Here is an 18033-nt window from a genome sequence, read left to right as displayed (position 1 = left end):
CGCAATGTTTTTCCGCGATATGTCTTTTGAGATGTTTTTGGCATGCTAGGGTTTTCAGGAAACCTATCACTCAGTATGCTAGTAGTTTTCTTTATATAAACTGTGGGGATTAGTATCTTGATAACTGTTTTATTATTATTGTATATATAAACTGGATCCACTCACCTTTGTTTTGCGCCCCCATTCAGGTCTTAGAATCGAGGCATACAATCCCGGCGTCAAGGCATTTCAACATCAGCATCTTCGAGCCGTCCTGGTGTAGGACCCACTCCTTTATTCATTTAATTTTATATTATTTCTTTTAGTATTCTAATTAGCTGTATGCTCTGAACATGTTCCTAAATTGTTAATTCATTGTATTTCAATTCATAACCCTTATTTATTTCTTATTCTTAGCTTTTGTATCAATTAATGGCTTTCGTCACCCTCGGGTGTCGGCCAGCACGTGTCTATCCTGCTATTAGGGCAATATCAGGGTCGGGGCATGTCAATCTGTACCCCATATTGTGATGTGACGAAAAATTTATGTGATTCAGTACGCCTTACTCTTGCCCCAAATTATTGATCTCTTCTTGCGAAAGCCAAGAACGTGGAATAAGGCATCAATTTTTTGAAACATGACTTGAAAAGATTGATACATAGGAAACTGAAGTAGGCCGAATAGGGATTGGGAAAAAGGCAATAGGGTAAAGAAGAGACATGGTCCATTTCTTCTTGACGCGAATCAAGAGCAAAATAGTGGCAGCAAAGGCAAGCATGGTGGTTACCATGGACAAGAAGAGCAAGAGGAATCTGATCATGACCTTGTGAGGAATTCTTTTAACGAAATATGGGTACTCGAGAGGGAAAGAGAGGACCGAGAGAAAAAATGCCACAGAAGATAATGAGCAGGCGATGGCCACGATGTCCATGCAGGTAAAGAGCAAAAAAAGAGGATTGTCCTGGAAAACAGGACGGCCACTTTTGTCGTTAAACCCCCCATGAATGGCACAGGCGGCTGCAAAGACCACAGTGGCCACTAGCACTGCCACGGTTGAGCATGATTGAGCCGTTTCTTTTACCCATTCTTGTGCGGACTTCAGAAGCTCGTCATGCCCAGCGTTGAACAACTCCTCCGCTATCGGATCGTTGTCGTTGTGGTGCATGATGTAATGAGGCGGTAGCATCTCTTTTATACGCTGGCACAAACACACTTACGCATTTATCATGTCAACGTATAGCTCTTTTGTAATAAAAGTATTTGTCTAACAACATAAGTATTTTATAAGTTTGATAGACTAAATCAGTAATACAAATATTTTGTAACGACATAAGTCTAGCAAGAGAACATTACCAGCATCAAGCGCAGCTCTTCTTGCAATTGCATGGCAGGGCCTATTAATTTCTGAGACAATGCTATAGAGTAGTAAGTTCTATCTGCAACCTGGTGCAATATGGTGTTTCCATTGTGGTCTATCCTCTTATTCAGCTTCCACATCAGAGTTGGTTTGCTTTGGATAGGATCAAGGATCTCTTTCTGACGGTTCTTAATGGCCAGATTCAAAATGTTGCGTTCGTTTTCGTTAACATGCTGGCCTGCCTGAGGACGCTGCTCAAGTATCTCCTGGACAGTGGGTACAATTCCTGTGATAGTTGCTATAAGCAATGGGGTAGAGTTGTAAACTTCATTCCTCGCTTCCTTTTTCGATTTGGTTGCTTCCTTTTCTTTTTTACATCCACAATCACCATTTGTCGTATACGATTCGGTATTTTTGATGCGACATTTATACGCACACAAACTAAACCCTATTTGTGACAATTGTAGTAATGATGTAAGTAGGGATCGTTCTAACCGGGGATTAACTAGGGATGCTAAACACTTTGACTCAAATAAATAAAACTAACTTTTAAAACATTAAGACAAACTTAAAAGACTCAAAACAAGTTCAAAAGACTCCAAATACTTAAAAACATAAAATAAGACAAATCAAATGATTAAGACTTAACAAAATAAGGGGGGAAGAAGTTTGATTTGACGAAAATTGAAATAACAAAACAAGTTAATAAACTAAGCAAATTGTAAAACGAATAAACGTAAATATGAATGTGATGAAAATATGGATGATGGAATAGCCAAGGGGTTCTTCTCCACACATGTTACACTTGCAATACAAGATTGATTTTCGGTTGGTCTTTCGATAAATTATGAAACTCAATGCTCCAAGTTAATTAGGTTCGCTTAAATTAACTTTCAGATTTCCCTAGATTCATTGGATTGAATGGAATACGCATTACAACCAAATTATTCTTAATCAAAGTCCCTAACTATGGAATACGCATGATAGAGACATTCAACAAAGATCATTAAGTCCAACGGAAATCATAAACATTGACGAGGCATTCGTTACTATGGAATACGCATGAAACTTATGCCAAGAATTCGTTTTAACGCGATTGTTTATAAGTGTCATATTCATGCATGAAAATTAAGCTTGCAATCTCAATGAACATACATAAATACGTTATCAATCAAATAGTTAAACGAATTGAATCCACAACTTATGAAATTCCAACCAAAAGTAATCAATTCATATTGCAAATATAAACATAGTTTCGAATCACCCCCTAGCTAAAGGGGGTTTAGTTCCTCATAACCTTGAAATCAAAGAGACAACTAAACATTCCAACAACTCAAACTTGAATTGTATGAACGTTTAGGCACTCTTCTCTTCCATTACAAAACAAAGAAAATTGAATTTAAACTTTGAAATCAAAGAAACACCTAAACATTCCAACAACTCAAACTTGAATTGTATGAACGTTTAAGCACTCTTTTCTTCCTCGTTGTTGTAGCACAAGGTCTAAGGTGAGCTTTGGGGATTATGTGAAGTGTTTTGGAGGGATGGGAAGTGGTTGGATAGTGGCTGCAATGGAGGAGGAAAACTGCACAGAAATGGAAGGATATGCACGGCTATGGATGTGTGTTTGTGTTGTGTGTTGTGTTGTGAATGGAATGATTCTTTGGTGAATGAAATGCAAGGGTATTTATAGGAGGAGTGGAGATGTATATGGCTGTTTGTTTAAGGTGTTTGTGGCTGCAATGATGAAGAGTTAGAGCTGGAAATGAAAGGGAAAGCTGGAAAGGTAAATGAAATGCACGGCATAGAATGAATGGTGCTGTTTTTGTATGTGAATGCATGCTGGAATTGAAAGGGAAAGCTGGAAAGGTGATGAAATGCACGGCATAGAATGGTTGTTGGTGTGTGAATGCATGTGTTGAATGATTAAAGTGTATGTGGGTGAATATGTAGCTGAAAATGCATGTGAATGCATGCTGGAAATGCAATGTGAAGTCACGGCAAAGGGTGAAGTGGATGTGAAATGGGAGTGCATGTGTGTGAATGTGATGAAAATGCATGTGATGCATGGCAAAGGGCTTTGTTTATGTGTTGGCATGGGAATTTCTGATTCTAAGGCTTTGTTTGCTTGGGCTAGGCCCTTTGTTTTATGTTCTAAAGTGCACACAAAGCTTCAATTTTGTCCAACACTTTGGCTCCAAGCATAAGCTATCCATTCTTGGCCCAAAAATGCTCCAAAAGGCTCCAAAATGCACTTCTTTGCTCCTTTAGCCCTTAGAACCTGAAATCATACGAAAATGACTTAAAACACTTAAAGAACTAAGAAACAACAACATAAATGCACGAAAACAAGCTAAGTAAGTCGCCTAAATATGCTCCTATCAGATTCCCCCACACTTAGCTTTTGCTAGTCCTCGAGCAAAACAAAACGATAACATACAAACAAACGACACTAAACAAGTAAAACACAACCTAAACCTTCCAACAATCGTCTTAGGGATTTCCAATGCACATGACATATTAAAAATCATCATTCCCACATATTTTAGTCATCTTCGCACTTAAGTACATTCTTAATCATCGTCACCACATACTATTTCACAATTAAGCATTTAAAACCATATTTTGAATGTAGTAACATGCCTTAGAGAATTTGCTCAATTCCTCACAAGATATGCACTCAATTTCACTCAGATTTTCTGACTACACACCCTACACTAAGTATATGTGAGAAGATTGATGTAAACATGAAACGAACACTCACATATATGTATCACAAAGAACGCAATTTCTGGAGTTAATAAGCATGTTTAGATATGATCTCATGAATGGAATGCTACTACTTAGACGCGAGAACCAGTGACACCATATGCTCATACCAAGTTCAAACTCCACAAATTGAAACACATAACACTCAAGATTGAAGTCACGGGTTGTAATGGGGTTCGGAGTGTGTGGATAACAATGAAGGGATATGGAAAACAAAGGTTCTTAAAGAAATAGTGAGCAAGGCAATTGAATCAACTTAGAATTCTCTTTTGAATGAAAACATCAACTTTTGAACAAAAAGGGAGAATTTAGACAATTTAGGGCCAGAATTGGTGTTTTGAACCCTTTCTTCAATCACTCATTCTTTCATTTTTTTTTTTTTTTTTTTTTTTTTTTTTTTTTTTTTTTTTTTTTCAACCTATTTTTTTTTTTTCTTCTTTCTTTCTTTCTTTTCTTTTCTATTTTTCTTTTCTTTTGAATTTCAAAACATACTTAAGAACAAGCATTCTTTCCCCCACACTCATTTTCTTGCATAATGTAACTCAAAAGGAATTCATTTAAGTCATGCTCACTATCTTTTAAGAACAAGGGTGTGGATTGTCCTAAACTAGGCTAGGTGAGGATAATGTGGGTTAACAAAGAATAAAGGCTAAACAAGGCTCAACGGGGTTAAAACTTACAACATATACGAAATATGGGAAGTAAGGCTATTTGGCTATGGTGGTGGTCACTACACAACTTCTTCTTGAATATGTGTTATGCAAATCAATAACATGCTTTGAATGAAATGGGCATGAGTTCTAGCATTTGGAACTATATGATGAAACGCCTTCTAAGTAGTAACCAAGCAAAGACTAATGAGATCATGCAACGACTTTAGAAAACAAGAAATCACAGATTATACTCTCCAAAGAAGGTTATAGGCTCAAGTCTCTCAGGGTTGTAGCGTTTGTTTGAGTTCCTTCCTTTAAGCATGTTACAAAAACGAATTTTTCTTTTATGATTGCATGTGAAGTCATACATTATAACCATAACCAAGCATATACCAAGAGTAAATCAAACTTTCATCCATGTTTATAACTCTTTTTAACAGTCATGCAATTACAAACCAAATCCTCATTTATTGTGTTGGAAGGTACCCTAAGACACAAACACACAAAAACGACTCAAAACACTCTTTTTAGGCTTTTCAAAACAATTTTTTCAAATTTTTATGGTATTTTCGGAGTTATAAAAACAAAACATACTAAAACACTCTAAAACAACTTAAAAACACCTTAAAACAGTAAGGAACAACATTTGAAGATATGGGCGATACAACATTTGAAGATATGGGCGATAAAATCCCACGAATTTGGATTAACAACATTAGTTACCCCCCCACACTTAAATCAAACATTGTCCTCAATGTTTTAAGCTTAAAATCATACAAAGCATAAGTAAACACACAAAAAGCATTTAAACATACTCAACATGGCAGAATGTAAATAACAAAGAGAAGAGTTTAGAGACGCAAATCTGGTTGTGGAATGTAAATTCCATCTTCTCCTTGGTGATTGCATTGAGGCTTTGATCTTTGTGATTCCACAGGCTTACTCTTGAACTGCGCTGCTCCCATCGTTGATTTTCCTTTGTGCTACTCTTGAACTGGGCAGCAGGCTTCTTTTGGTCTCCCCCGAAGGTCTGAGCTTACTCCTTTGGTCTGTTTCTTTGTTCAATCTTTCCAATTCGTATTGAAAAGGGTTGGAGGATAACTCAGCCTAAGTTTGTCTCCACATGCTTCAATGTATCATTTTCACTTGCCTTACTCGCTCCCCTTGCAGAAGTGGTCCCTTCTCTGGAAGTGTGTCAACCGTTGAAGATGACTACTCGAGAGCAACTCTAGGTAAGCAATCAGGAATGGATTCCAGGCAGTCGGTTCCAGAACAGAAGACTGACTCCAAGTGCCTCTGATTGCTTTTGTTTACTTTGCCATGCGAGTAATAACAAGGGCAAAGGAAAAGATAGGGAAAGAGCATGATATGAGATACTTTTGCTTTAGACCTTGATGATATGAGATACCTTTGCTTTTGAAGAAGCGGTGAATGAATCAGCACATGTATTTGTTGTGCTGTTTCCACCTGGGTCATATGTACTCCAGGCATCTGGTATCATCATTGGGGAAGAAGGAAGAATTGAGTATTTCGAAAGGCTTTGCTGGGAGTGCGACCTCAGAGGTGAGGAAGAGTTGGGCATTTTCTTCAAGTTTGCCTTGCCATAAGAGACGAAGGTCGACATATATAGAGATAGTGGTGCCTCTTCGATTTCTGAACGACGCCCCTTCGATTTCTGAGCAGGCGCCCCTTCGATTTCTGAACGACGCCCCTTCGCTTTCTGAATGACATGTGGTAGTGCAGATGCGGCTCCTTTTGACAAAGCTGCACGCGTTTTCTGAAAAGCAGAGAAAGCGTCACTGAACTTTGCGCTTGTCGGCTAAAGAGGTGTAGTTGCAATGATGGCCTCCACGTGCGTCTTCTGAAAAGCCGAGAAAGCAACGCCTAAATTACGCCTGAAATTCCGGCTTCTTGAATCGGTGGACGCGTCGCCTTGGCTTTTTATAGAGCTATCGATCACCACAACAAACACACTCTGAAGATTTCCCATTCTTGAAAATCGACTCCGACCCTTTGAAATTTAACTCCATCCCTTCTCTTTGAACACTTTTGAAAAATGGCAAACTCATCGAACCTTAGCTTGGAATTGAGCCTTAGCAGTGATACGGGCGCGCCGCGTCAAGGTAACGTATGGCGCCCTTCTTTCTTTTCTTCTAACGGTCCTCTCACAGGTGAAGACTCCGTGATGCAGGACGCCACAACAGCTACAATAGTAGCTAGGAACCTCCTCACTCCAAAAGATAGTAGGCTGCTGTCAGGACGGTCCGATGAGTTGGCCGTTCAAGAATCCCTCGCACTTAGTGTTCAGTGTGCGAGTTCTGTGTCCAACATGGGCCAACGCCTGCTTGCCCGCTCCCGTCAGGTGGAATCATTGATGGCAGAGGTGGAAAGTCTCAAGCAAGAGATCAAGCAGCTGAAGTATGAGAATAGAAGTTTGCATGTGCTTGCAAACAACTATTCAACAGGCATGAAGAGGAAGCTTGATGAGCTGCAAGAATCCAATGTTCGAATGCAAAGTGACCGTCAAAGTGACCGTCAAAGGCTTTCGGCTTACTTCCAGCGGCACATTTTTCCTGGCTCGTCCAGCGTTTGGCCAAGTATTGGGGCCTGGAATGCTCCCGCTCCGATGCCTTCCTCTCCGATGCCTTCCGCTCCGATGCCTTCCGCTCCGATGCCTTCCTCTCCGAGAGTTTTGCCCAGTAGTGGGGCTTCAAGTAAACGCCCTTTGTGAAGGCTCCATCTTTCTTTGTTTAGCAGTGCCTATCAATAAACAAAACATTTTCTTAATGTTACAATCATAGACTCACACAATTAATAAACAAACAATAAGAACTAAACAACCTAACAAGGCAGAAACGAAATATCAACAAAGAGAAGAGTTTTTTTTTTTTTTTTTTTTTTTTTTTGGAATCTGGAATTGGAGTGCTTTCTAAGTCTTCCTTTGTTGAATGCATGGGTTGCCTCCCAAGTAGCGCTTTCTTTTACGTCTTACAGCCGGACGGTACCTCCGTTTAAGCTTGACTAGGTTCCACGGCATGGAGGGGTACCTCCTCCACGACATGCTCTTCAAACGTCTCGTAATAGAGCTTCAATCGATGCCCATTCACTTTGAATTCTTGCTGTGTCCTTGAACTTTTGATTTGTACTGCACCATAAGGTAAAACATTAGTAACAACAAACGGGCCAATCCATTTAGAACGCAACTTACCAGGAAACAAACGTAGGCGAGAGTTGAAAAGTAACACTTTCTGCCCAACTGTGAAGGTCTTGGTTCGAATCATGTTATCATGGAATGCTTTGGTCTTGGCTTTGTACACCCGGGCATTCTCATAGGCTTCATTCCGAATCTCCTCAAGTTCATTCAATTGGAGCTTCCTATGAACTCCCGCTGCATCTATGTCCATGTTGAAAGTCTTCACGGCCCAATGTGCCTTGTGCTCTAACTCTACGGGCAAATGACATGGCTTACCATAGACGAGCCGAAAAGGTGACATCCCAATGGGTGTTTTGTATGCCGTACGATATGCCCACAGTGCATCATCTAAACGTAAGCTCCAATCCTTCCTTGTTGGTCCAACGGTCTTCTCCAAAATTTGTTTGATTTCTCGGTTAGACACCTCGGCTTGGCCATTTGTTTGAGGATGGTAAGGTGTGGAGTGATGCGAGATTTATACGCACACAAATTAAACCCTCTTTTTATCAATTGTAGTATATGTATAAGTAGGGATCGTTCTGGACCGGGGATTAGGAGGGAATGCAAATCTCTTGGAAACTGACTCAAAAACGTAAAATAAAGTTTAAAACACTAAACTAGACTCAAAGAATGCAAAATTAAAGTTTAAAACACTAAGACAAACCAAAAACTCAAAATGCTTTAAAAAAAACACAAACTAAAATGATTTCTAACTAAATTGACATTAAAGTAAAGGGGGATTTAAGTTTATACGAAATTAAATTAAATGAACAAATTAAAACAGAATGTAAATATGGAATTGATGAAATGGAATGAATGGATGATAGAATAGCTAAGGGGTTCATCTCCATACATGTTACACTTGCATAATAAAAAGATTTCCAATTGCATTTCAACAAATCATTAATTCTCAACGCCCCGGGTCAATTAGGTCCGCTTAAATTAACCGTCAAGTTTTCCTTAAGTTAATGAATTGGATGGGTTAGCGCAACGCAATTCACAACATTCTCCAAAAGTCCTTTACGTGAAAAGCAAAATAAAGATACAATCAAAAATCATTAAGCATCATGAAAACTTTAAGTGTTGACGAGGCATTCGTTACTATGGAATACGCATGAAACTTATGCCAAGAATTCATTTAACGCGATTGTTTATAAGCAACCTCCACTACTTGTGAATATAAGTTCGTAACTATTAGGTGAAACTCACTTATATTCTAGCGTCATATTCATGCATGAAAATTAAGTGTACACTCTCAATAAACATACATAAATAAGTTATCAATCAAACGGTTAAACAAATTGAACCACAACTTATGAAACGCAATTAGAAGTAATCAAATCAAAATGCAAGCATAAACATTTATTTCGAATCACCCCCTAGCTAAAGGGGGTTTTAGTTCCTCATTACGTTGAAATCAAAGAAACACCTAAACATTCCAACAACTCAAACTTGAATTGTATGAACGTTTAGGCACTCTTCTCTTCCATTCCTTATACGTACAAAACAAAGAGAATTAAAATGAAACATTGAAATCAAAGAATCACCTAAACATTCCAACAACTCAAACTTGAATTGTATGAACGTTTAGGTCCTCTTCTCTTCCTCGTTGTTGTAGCACAAGGTCTAAGGTGAGGTTTGGGGGATTATGGAAATGTGGAATGGAGTGAGGAGTGATGGAAATGGAAAGATGGTTTTGGATTCTAAGGGGACTCACGGCAAAGAGAAGGAATGGAAGTGTTTGTGGTGTGTTGTGTATGAAATGAGATGTGATTTTTGTGTATGAATGCATGGGTTTTTATAGGGGGAATGGGAGAATATGTGGGTGATTGTTTAAGAGTGAATGTGGTTGTTATGATTGAGAGTGCATGTGGATGAAATAATGATGGAAAAAGAGCTAGGTTGTTGGTGTGTGAATGCATGTGTTGAATTGGTGGTGCAATGATGAAAGAGTAAGTGCATGTGTGTGTGAATGGTGAATGGTGGTGCAATGATGAAAGAATAAGTGCATGTGTGTGTGAATGGTGGTAGCTAGGGTGAATTATGATGAATGCATGTGGAATAAAGATGGAGAAGGTGGTGTAATGATGAAGGAGTAAGTGCATGTGTGTGTATGTTTTGTTTGTTGGTTAAAGCTTGTGTTTGCATGTGAATGTTGTTTGTGTGAAGTGTGTGTGAATGTGCATGTGTTTTAAAGAATGAATGGTGGTATAATGATGAAGTGTGATGAGTGATAAGTGTATGATATGTTGAGTGATAAATGAATGATATGTTGAGTGATAAGATAAGTGGTTATTGATATGTAGATGAATGAATGATATGATAAGTAATAAATGAATGATAAGTGGTTATTGATATGTAGATGAATGAATGATATGATAAGTGGTGAATGAAGGAGTGGAATGTTGGAATGTTATGCACGACTAAGGATATAGGAAAGGTTTAAATATCCTAAAACTAAAGGGAACAAGGTTCCAACACTTTGGTCTTCAATTAGGTTTTCAATTTCGTCCAACACTTTGGCTCCAAGCATAAGCTTTCCATCCTTAGCCCAAAAGTGGTCCAAACGTCTCCAAAATGCATCTTTTTGCTCCTTTAGCCATTTTGGCCTACAAACACACGAAAATAGCTTAAAGTACTAAAATAACTAAAGAAACATAACGTAAATGCACGAGAACAAGCCATTTAAGTCGCATGAATATGCTCCTATCATGGAGACCTTATGGTTGACATGGTACTTTCTTAGCAACGCCTCAATGGTCCGATTGCAAAAGTGAGACCCTCCATCACTTATGATTACTCTCGGCATTCCAAACCTAGCAAAAATGTTAGTTTTCACGAAATCTGCAACCACCTTAGAATCGTTAGTACGGGTGGCTTTTGCTTCCACCCATTTAGAAACATAATCAACGGCTAGCAAGATATACGTGAAACCATAAGATGGAGGGAAAGGGCCCATGAAATCAATGCCCCAAACATCAAAAATTTCAACATTAAAGACAGGGGTTTGCGGCATTTGGTCCTTGGTACCTATGTTACCCATTCGTTGGCAACGATCACAAGACATACAAAAGGTTCTAGCATCCTTAAATATAGTCGGCCAATAAAAACCACACTCTAGAACCTTGAGGGCAGTGCGTTGTGTGCCAAAATGACCACCACATGCATATGTGTGACAAAAGCTTAGAATTGAGTGAAATTCAGAATCATGCACACATCTACGTACAATTTGATCTGAGCAATACTTCCACAAATAAGGGTCATCCCAAACATAGAAACGTGCATCATTTTTAAGCTTATCACGTTGGTGCTTGTTTAGTTCATTTGGAAATTGTTTAGCCACCAAGTAATTCACTAAATCTGCATACCATGGTTCACTTACCTTAATGGATAGCAGCTGCTCATCGGGGAAAGTTTCAGGGATAGGTACGGCATGTTCATGCTCCTCGTGGATCATTCGGCTTAAATGGTCAGCCACTACATTCTCGCTTCCTTTCTTATCCCGGATTTCAATATCAAATTCTTGAAGAAGAAGAATCCAACGGATAAGCCTTTCAATGGGAAGAAGGCCCTCATAGAAGTATTGAAGGAGAAGCTCCTCCTTCATTTGATGTTGAGGACATGATGCAACAAGGGCTTTAAAACGCTCGTAGTATGCCGGAAAAGATTCTCCTTGACTTTGTTGGATTCCGCTAATTTTCTTCCTTAAGAGAATGACTTTTGAAGTAGGGAAGAACTTCTCCAAGAACGCTCTCTTCATGCTCTCCCAAGAAGTAACGGTCCCGGGTGCTAATTCATAAAGCCAATCCTTAGCCTTTTCCACAAGAGAGAATGGAAAAACCTTTATCATCAGAATGTTCCCATCAACATTTATGGGTGTCATGCTCGAACAAACAACCTCGAACTCCTTGAGATGCTTGTTGGGATCTTCCATGGAAAACCCATGGTATTTCGGAATGTGGTGCAACAAGCTTGACTTCAACTCGAATTCATCAGTCTTGCCTTGGGTAGCCTCGGGGTATTGAATGTAAAGAGGGGCTGCATTGGCCAAACCCGAGGCAGAAAGCTCTTTGATGGTTCGATTGTCCATGGCCATGGTTGGTACTTCTTCTTTAACCCAATCCGAGGCTTCCTCTTCTACTTCAGGTTCGGGACTAGGAGGATTAGACTCTTGCAATTTCTTGTTCCTTCTCAAAGTTCTCTCGAAATCACCGTCAAAGTCGGAGATATGCTCACCAACAGGTTGTGATTTACGGGTCATAAACTAGTACCTACACACAATAGTAAACAAGATAAATAACCAACTTAATAGACACGGCACAAAAAAAAACAAAACACATACACACGGTGCAAAAAAAAAAAAAAATAAAATAAAATAAAATAAAATAAAATTAAAACAAAACAGAAACTAAACAATTTAAACTAGACTCAAGATAAGGGATTAGCAAATTTGCCATTCCCCGGCAACGGCGCCAAAATTTGATGCGACATTTATACGCACACAAACTAAACCCTATTTGTGACAATTGTAGTAATGATGTAAGTAGGGATCGTTCTAACCGGGGATTAACTAGGGATGCTAAACACTTTGACTCAAATAAATAAAACTAACTTTTAAAACATTAAGACAAACTTAAAAGACTCAAAACAAGTTCAAAAGACTCCAAATACTTAAAAACATAAAATAAGACAAATCAAATGATTAAGACTTAACAAAATAAGGGGGGAAGAAGTTTGATTTGACGAAAATTGAAATAACAAAACAAGTTAATAAACTAAGCAAATTGTAAAACGAATAAACGTAAATATGAATGTGATGAAAATATGGATGATGGAATAGCCAAGGGGTTCTTCTCCACACATGTTACACTTGCAATACAAGATTGATTTTCGGTTGGTCTTTCGATAAATTATGAAACTCAATGCTCCAAGTTAATTAGGTTCGCTTAAATTAACTTTCAGATTTCCCTAGATTCATTGGATTGAATGGAATACGCATTACAACCAAATTATTCTTAATCAAAGTCCCTAACTATGGAATACGCATGATAGAGACATTCAACAAAGATCATTAAGTCCAACGGAAATCATAAACATTGACGAGGCATTCGTTACTATGGAATACGCATGAAACTTATGCCAAGAATTCGTTTTAACGCGATTGTTTATAAGTGTCATATTCATGCATGAAAATTAAGCTTGCAATCTCAATGAACATACATAAATACGTTATCAATCAAATAGTTAAACGAATTGAATCCACAACTTATGAAATTCCAACCAAAAGTAATCAATTCATATTGCAAATATAAACATAGTTTCGAATCACCCCCTAGCTAAAGGGGGTTTAGTTCCTCATAACCTTGAAATCAAAGAGACAACTAAACATTCCAACAACTCAAACTTGAATTGTATGAACGTTTAGGCACTCTTCTCTTCCATTACAAAACAAAGAAAATTGAATTTAAACTTTGAAATCAAAGAAACACCTAAACATTCCAACAACTCAAACTTGAATTGTATGAACGTTTAAGCACTCTTTTCTTCCTCGTTGTTGTAGCACAAGGTCTAAGGTGAGCTTTGGGGATTATGTGAAGTGTTTTGGAGGGATGGGAAGTGGTTGGATAGTGGCTGCAATGGAGGAGGAAAACTGCACAGAAATGGAAGGATATGCACGGCTATGGATGTGTGTTTGTGTTGTGTGTTGTGTTGTGAATGGAATGATTCTTTGGTGAATGAAATGCAAGGGTATTTATAGGAGGAGTGGAGATGTATATGGCTGTTTGTTTAAGGTGTTTGTGGCTGCAATGATGAAGAGTTAGAGCTGGAAATGAAAGGGAAAGCTGGAAAGGTAAATGAAATGCACGGCATAGAATGAATGGTGCTGTTTTTGTATGTGAATGCATGCTGGAATTGAAAGGGAAAGCTGGAAAGGTGATGAAATGCACGGCATAGAATGGTTGTTGGTGTGTGAATGCATGTGTTGAATGATTAAAGTGTATGTGGGTGAATATGTAGCTGAAAATGCATGTGAATGCATGCTGGAAATGCAATGTGAAGTCACGGCAAAGGGTGAAGTGGATGTGAAATGGGAGTGCATGTGTGTGAATGTGATGAAAATGCATGTGATGCATGGCAAAGGGCTTTGTTTATGTGTTGGCATGGGAATTTCTGATTCTAAGGCTTTGTTTGCTTGGGCTAGGCCCTTTGTTTTATGTTCTAAAGTGCACACAAAGCTTCAATTTTGTCCAACACTTTGGCTCCAAGCATAAGCTATCCATTCTTGGCCCAAAAATGCTCCAAAAGGCTCCAAAATGCACTTCTTTGCTCCTTTAGCCCTTAGAACCTGAAATCATACGAAAATGATTTAAAACACTTAAAGAACTAAGAAACAACAACATAAATGCACGAAAACAAGCTAAGTAAGTCGCCTAAATATGCTCCTATCAATTTTCCCTGACCCCAGAGAAATGTTAATCTGCGGCCGCCTTTCCTTTATCACCTCCGTCATCACCGTTTTTCGTTTCCGATTTGGTTGCTTCCTTTTCTTTATTAGGTTTTTCCCTTGACCCTAGAGAAATGGTCCTGATGTTTGGTTGCTTGTTAGTAATCAACCAAGAATAGTTATCCAACTCGATGAGCAATCGGTGAGTTCCTTTAGTGATTTTTTGTTTTTCTTGTCCTTCCATATCATGTAGATTATCTCGCCCAGCGGGCCTCCTATTCCTATCCACCACATGATCAAGCGTATGTATACATTAACTAATATGTCATAAGGAGATGTTATCGGCACTTTAAATAGGTTATCATGCACTCATCATCTTCTCTTGTAAAATCATAAGGAATGAGTAAATAATGTGTCTTTTTTAGAGTTCCAGTAACAAGAGTTCGTCTTGATGAAAATGGTTTAAGACAAAGGCACGAAGTAAACAAACCTTTAGCAAGGGAGTCCCATGATGAATAGTAAGCCTTCATAACAACTGGCAAATATTTTATGCATTGAACTTCGTTAGGAACATTGAAAAAATCCAATTGAAGAAACGCTTTATCTAGGTAAACGTTTAATTATTCGATCAATTAATTAGATTACAAATTTGATTACCAGCGAGCTTGTTCCGAAAGATGGATTGACCGGGATGGTTGCTATCCATGCTGCTCTCCACATCATCCTTCTGATTTGGTGTGACCACATCTCCATCAGGAAGGCCTGCATATATAACGACATTAAGTATGAGATTACTGCTTCATAAAAAAAACAATGCTTGCACCTGTCTATATATAGCATGCGTACGTGCGCACACATATAGCAGTTTGTAGAGTAATGGCACGTACAATAATAAATTAGCATCTTCCATTTGCATTTTTCAAAATGTGGCACAAAGGCAGTCGGCATTTGGGCTAGCAACTGAAGGCTTGTCAATCCTTTATCTTCCGTTAGCTGCGCTAGATATGGGTATTTCTCCAGTAACCAAAGAGCAGTCTCTGCGTTGTGGAAGACAAAAGAGCAAAAGCTATTAATCTACATTGCAAATAATTGTGTGCATTTTCTCAGAGAGAGAGAGAGAGACCGAAATGTTGCGCAATGACTGCGAGATGAAGAATGGACTTTTTGTCATCTCTGTGGAAGTGCCTCCAAATATTCTCCTCCAGTAGTTTGCCGGCATAAAACTTGACCAAGTCAGTGCGACCGCAAGCAGCTGCCCTGAAGAGCGGAGTCTCTCCTGAATAGCTAGTTCCGAGTCTCCAGCAGCTGCAGCCCACCATTCTCTGAATCCCTCAGCTTCGGCTCATAAGGCTGTTTATCAGTAGTACTAGTACTGATAGTACTAGTACTGATGACGACCTCTTCCGGAACCGGTTCATTGAAGTTGCTCATCAAGTACTTTGCCCCTTCCTCATTGCCGGACACACTCACCTCATGGAGAATATTGTTTCCGAAGTTATTTGGAACCCTCAGAGAGCGCCTCTCGTCCTGGCTGGTTGAATTCCTGAGTATATTGATAAACATTTCGAGGACTTTTGTGCCTTGTGATTTGCTGCTGAGAGTAGCCGCAAGGTAAAATACAGTGTCCCCCTCCACTGTCATTTTATAGAGCAGTTTTTTCCGGATTATTCTCGAAGTATTCCTTCACATCTTCCCATTTCTCATTCATGGCATCTTCATAGGGACGTTTCAACTCTTTCATTTGCCTTAAGCTATCCTCTCTCTCTCTTTATGATCCGGCTGGAGCACGTTTTGATCCGGCCTAACCTTTAGCGTTTTCCAGTGCCAGTGGTACTCCATTTGTAGTGTACTAATAGCTTGGCAGCATGTATGTGGCGGCTGTTGCTTTGATTTATAGGCTCGCTGCTACTACTGCTGCCATATGCTTTACTTAATTAACAAAGAATGTTGAATAATAAAGCATAAAGGATCGAAGAGTTAAGGTTACTAGCTTTGCGGCGTGTTATGTCAATGTGGTGGTTTTTGCTTTGATTTATAGGCCCGGCTAGCTGCTGCTACTGCTGCTACTGCTGCTTCTACGTACTTAATATATGCTTTGCTTCGCTTAATTAATTAATTAACAAAGAATGTTGGAAATCATAAAGCCTAAAACGATCGAATATTTAAAGGTTAATTACCATTTTCTAGTGCCCCTTTTAAATATGCTTTATCCGTACAAGCATCCACCTTTGCAAGCATGCAACACATGCCTCGGTTAAAAGCAAAACAAGTGTGTGTGTGTATAATTTTTTATTTTATAATTTGAGGGATATAGTAGTATATATAAAGAGTAAATTGTAACAATGATCCCTCAATTTTAACTCAATTGGAGCAATAGTCCATCAACTAAAAATCTATTACCATCGATCCTTCAACTCATCAAAACATGCAGCGATAGTCTATCAACTAAAAATTCATTACCAATGGTCCCTCAACTTTAATTTAACTGGAAAAATAGTTCCTCAACTTTAGCCAAATTGGAGAAATGGTTCCTCAACTTTAACCTAATTGTAGCAATGATCATTCTAACATAACTCATTTTGACAAAATTCTAACGAAATTGATGAAAACGACCATAGCTACACGTTTTGATAAGTTGAGGGACCAATGGTAATGAACTTTTAGTTGAGGGACCATTTCTCCAATTTGATTAAAATTGAGGGATCATTGCTACAATTTACTCTGTATATAAACTAAACGAAAACAACCAACAGAACGTAACAAGAGTGTTTGTTTATCATTTTCTTTGTTGCAAATTACACCTCATGTCCCTGAACAGGTACATACATATATATAACACACGATACAAGTTGCTCTGGTGAGCTTTGATCAGGGATTCAGGAGGGGCTGCGGCCTTCCATGAGTAGCACGAATATGCTGCCGTTGTCTTTCCTCGTAATCTGGAGCTCTCCGTCGAGGTACATTGTCAACAACCACGACTCAGCATTGCCACTCGGGACGGGTAAACCTTTGAAGGGTGTGAGGCTGCCGTCATCAGCTGTGTAAATATCTTTGTCTGATTTTCTGCATAATTGGACAAGGCAGCTTGCAGCACTAAACAAGTTCAGAGGAATCGAATCTCTCCACAAGGAATTGGAGAATGGAATCCGTCCAGCCAAGGAATTGGAGATAATCGAATTGATTCAATCTAAAACTTAAAGGAGACTTTAGCGAAAGCACTTTGTATTTAAACCATACAAGCACTTTATTCATTAGGCTATTGGGCATCCTTGGAAATGTTTCACTAAAAAGAACGTATTCACATTAAAAAAGAAAATTCGCACATCAGGTGCTGCATCCTTATCACTCGTTATGCCAGACACCAATCATTTAATACGATCGAGCTTGTGAGATAAAACTGGGATTCAACAGTACAAACTACATCGAAAGGCAATTAACCAACTGTCCCATTGCACGCTTCAGGAACCATGCGTTGCCCTCTAAGAGGTGATTGCAGTGTAAACAAATACACACAGATACAAGACACTAGACAGGGGGCGTTATCAAATATTTACATACATGTTTTAGACTTGTATGGTTATAAAAAGCACACATATATAGATTCTGTATGCCTTACCTCCAATTCTTCGTACAACA

General features: G+C 38.8%; 1 protein-coding gene across 1 annotated transcript; it reads right to left on the bottom strand.

Moving 5' to 3' along the window:
- Nucleotides 1-602: 602 nt before the first annotated feature.
- LOC137726968 (ankyrin repeat-containing protein NPR4-like) lies at nt 603-16038 on the bottom strand. The gene is made up of 4 exons (XM_068465913.1): nt 15714-16038; nt 15055-15159; nt 1334-1623; nt 603-1178 (listed from the first exon to the last, which is right to left on the bottom strand). Exons 1-4 carry the CDS (start codon nt 16036-16038, stop codon nt 603-605), a joined length of 1296 nt encoding a protein of 431 aa, XP_068322014.1.
- Between the last annotated feature and the right edge of the window lie 1995 nt (nt 16039-18033).

This window comes from Pyrus communis, chromosome 2 (genome assembly GCF_963583255.1).
Source record: "Pyrus communis chromosome 2, drPyrComm1.1, whole genome shotgun sequence".
In the NCBI taxonomy this organism is placed as follows: Eukaryota; Viridiplantae; Streptophyta; class Magnoliopsida; order Rosales; family Rosaceae; genus Pyrus; species Pyrus communis.
This window is presented reverse-complemented; position numbering and strand designations above follow the sequence as displayed.

Excerpts from the sequence above, each read along its gene's own strand:
- LOC137726968 (XM_068465913.1), bottom strand. The coding sequence starts at position 16,038 with ATGACAGTGGAGGGGGACACTGTATTTTACCTTGCGGCTACTCTCAGC. Across the intron at positions 15,160-15,713 it reads GCTGAGGGATTCAGAGAATG|GCCTTCCTGATGGAGATGTG; the intron begins GTGGGCTGCAGC and ends TTATATATGCAG. Across the intron at positions 1,179-1,333 it reads AAGAGCTGCGCTTGATGCTG|CGTATAAAAGAGATGCTACC; the intron begins GTAATGTTCTCT and ends TGTTTGTGCCAG.